Source organism: Olea europaea, unplaced genomic scaffold (assembly GCF_002742605.1).
Source record: "Olea europaea var. sylvestris unplaced genomic scaffold, O_europaea_v1 scaffold14426, whole genome shotgun sequence".
Lineage (NCBI taxonomy): Eukaryota > Viridiplantae > Streptophyta > Magnoliopsida > Lamiales > Oleaceae > Olea > Olea europaea.
This window is the reverse complement of record NW_019231969.1, coordinates 1-2764: the sequence shown is the minus strand read 5'-3', so window position 1 is coordinate 2764 and position 2764 is coordinate 1. Positions and strand designations below refer to the sequence as shown.

At 35.3% G+C, this 2764-nt stretch overlaps 1 protein-coding gene across 1 annotated transcript; it reads left to right on the top strand.

Moving 5' to 3' along the window:
• Positions 1 to 499: 499 nt before the first annotated feature.
• LOC111376065 (cyclin-D4-1-like) lies at positions 500 to 2735 on the top strand. Its single transcript, XM_022998992.1, has 6 exons — positions 500 to 1097; positions 1521 to 1607; positions 1702 to 1800; positions 1895 to 2099; positions 2190 to 2314; positions 2454 to 2735. Exons 1-6 carry the CDS (start codon positions 771 to 773, stop codon positions 2667 to 2669), a joined length of 1059 nt encoding a protein of 352 aa, XP_022854760.1. The 5' UTR covers positions 500 to 770; the 3' UTR covers positions 2670 to 2735.
• Positions 2736 to 2764: the final 29 nt, after the last annotated feature.

Genomic DNA, 2764 nt, shown 5'->3' with positions numbered 1-2764 from the left:
GCTTCCATTAAATTTATCAAGTTATCATAAATGTTGCGTATTAACTATGATATGAATTGAGATTACTTGTACTTACAATCTCATAGGGCATCGATCGTCGACAATTGTGTCTTTTTGTAATCACAAAAACGATATGGAGCAAAATGAAAATTGAACTCACTTTGGGTACATTTGCATATATAAGTTAAAAATCAAAATGTAATATTGTATTCTCATTAATCCCATATCATTATTACATTATCACACCCTTTCACTCCCTTAATTACCACTCAATTACTTTCCATGTATTCAATATTATCTGATGACCACACAACTTTTTTCCCAAGTTAAGAAGGGCATCGTTGTTATTTCATTTCCAGATCCAGCCTTTATTTCCTCTTTTTTTTTTTATAAATAAAATAACTATATTTCCTCTCAAAGATGTAAAAATAAATAAATATCTCATTTTATTTTCAATTTTTTAAGATAAATTTCTCTGTCTTCTCCCCCTCAATTCGCCTTTACCCTAAAGACAAATGTTCATTCCTACATAAAGCTCCTCTCTTTAGCACACCCCCAGTCTCTTCATCCACACCGCCCCCTTTCTCTATCTATACACAGTCTCTCTCTCTCTCTAAAACCTCTACCAGTCACCTCTCTCTCTCTCTCTCTCTCTGAGGGTCTTTAAGTATGACGGAACCATAATGCAAATCTTTACATGCAGAAAAATCCTTGCTGCTTATGAAATTTTGATAAGTACCATTCACATTTATTGAGGGTAATTTTTTCTAATGGCTTGCAGTAACAGTTACGAGCGAACAGCATCGGACCTTCTCTGTAATGAAGAAGCCAAAAGCTTGTGCCTTGATGATGACGATCTTGTTGATCCTTTCAGTGACGTCAGCTGTCAAACAGATGATAATAAAGGCATGAGCTTTGTTAATGGCGGACAAGATTCTGAGCCTTTGGTTCATTTTCCATGTGTGAGTGAAGAGAGCATTGGTTTGATGGTTGAGAGAGAAATTGAACACATGCCCAGAGATGATTATCTCAATAGGCTCAGGACTGGGGATTTGGATTTGAGTGTGAGAAGAGAGGCTGTTGAGTGGATGTGCAAGGTGAAGTGATTCTTTTGAGATTTGATTTGATTTTTTCTTGATCATTTGTATAATCAATCAATCGGGTTTTGATTTTCTTCCTGTTTCTTCATTTGATTCCTCCATTGATCAGCATTGAGTCTTCATTTTCATCTCTAATGCTCTTTTAGTACTTGTTGATTTTTCTCATCAATTTTCTAAAAATGGGGTTTTCCCTCAATGAGTTTTCATCTAAAAAGGGGTTGAAAATAAGATGCTCATTAGATTTACTGTATTTTATCATAATTCATTCATTTAATGTTTTCTTGGGCAATTTAATTATCTTCATTGATGTTGAGCATTTTGTTCAACTCTCTGTTTCTCTCTTTTAATAATTGCAAATGCATCACAAAGGTTTTTTTTACTTATTCTTGATTTGTGAGCTGTGTTAATTGATCTTTGCAGGCTAATGCTCACTACAGATTTGGAGCACTGTGTTTGTGTTTGGCTATAAATTACTTTGACCGATTTCAATCTGTGTATGACCTGCCTGTGAGTTCCCAATTGAAATGTCATTTTGTTTTATAGTGATTAAATTCTTATTGTCTCCATTCTTGATTTGTCACAATTTTCTTGGTGTTCACAGAGAGGTAAGACATGGGTGTTTCAGTTGTTAGCTGTGGCTTGTTTATCACTAGCGGCCAAAGTGGAGGAAATTGAAGTTCCTTCCACAGTGGATTTACAGGTCAAATTAACATATATTCCACTTGCATTAATTTTTCAATGTGCCTATGAATTTATTTTATCGATCTTATTGTTAATCTGGATCGGTGGAACAGGTCGGGGAACCAAAATTCTTGTTTCAAGGTAAAACCATACAAAGAATGGAGCTTTTGGTACTGAGCATTTTGAAATGGAAAATGCAAGCTTATACTCCGTGCAACTTCATCGACTATCTCCTCCGGAGAATGGCGAAAAACAATGAGTTCCCATCAGGGCCATTGATTACTAGATCAGTTCAACTGATCTTAACCGCAATCAAAGGTCTCTCTTAAATAGTGATTAGCAATGTACTTCCATTATTTCTATAATTTGATGTTTTGATTGAATGCTTGGTTTGGAAATTGACTGTAGGTATCGACTTCTTGGAATTCAGGCCATCTGAATTAGCTGCAGCAATAGTAATGTATGTTTCAGGGGAAGAAATACAGGCAATGGACATTGATAGGAACCTGTCTGGTTTCATAAGAGTAGAGAAGGTAATCTATGTCTGTCCCCACTTCAATAAAATCTTAGATAAGACAACATTTTTCTTCTTGCTTTGACCCATTAGTATTAGCAACTTGGTCATTTTGCATAATTTTAAAAAATAAGTTCATCAACTCTGAATTTCTGCAGGGAAGAGTGTTGAAGTGCCTTGAACTTATTCAGGATATGACATCAATTAGTAAGATTTCTTCTTCTTCTACCATTACTGCAAATATGGCTACTGGCATTGTTCCATCATCAGTGCCCCAAAGTCCAAATGGGGTGTTGGAGGCTGCTAGCTTGAGCTATAAGAGTGATGAGAGAAACCCAAATTCTTCAGATGCCAAAAGGAGAAGATTGGACTAAATGTGAATATCAGTTTTGGTGAAATGGGAGGCTTTGGTATGAGGTTTCAAAAGTGCCCTTTGAAAGAAAAAAAAAAAAAAAAAAAAAAAAAATTA

Excerpts from the sequence above, each read along its gene's own strand:
- LOC111376065 (XM_022998992.1), top strand. The coding sequence starts at position 771 with ATGGCTTGCAGTAACAGTTACGAGCGAACAGCATCGGACCTTCTCTGT. Across the intron at positions 1,801-1,894 it reads CTTCCACAGTGGATTTACAG|GTCGGGGAACCAAAATTCTT; the intron begins GTCAAATTAACA and ends TCGGTGGAACAG. Across the intron at positions 2,315-2,453 it reads GTTTCATAAGAGTAGAGAAG|GGAAGAGTGTTGAAGTGCCT; the intron begins GTAATCTATGTC and ends GAATTTCTGCAG.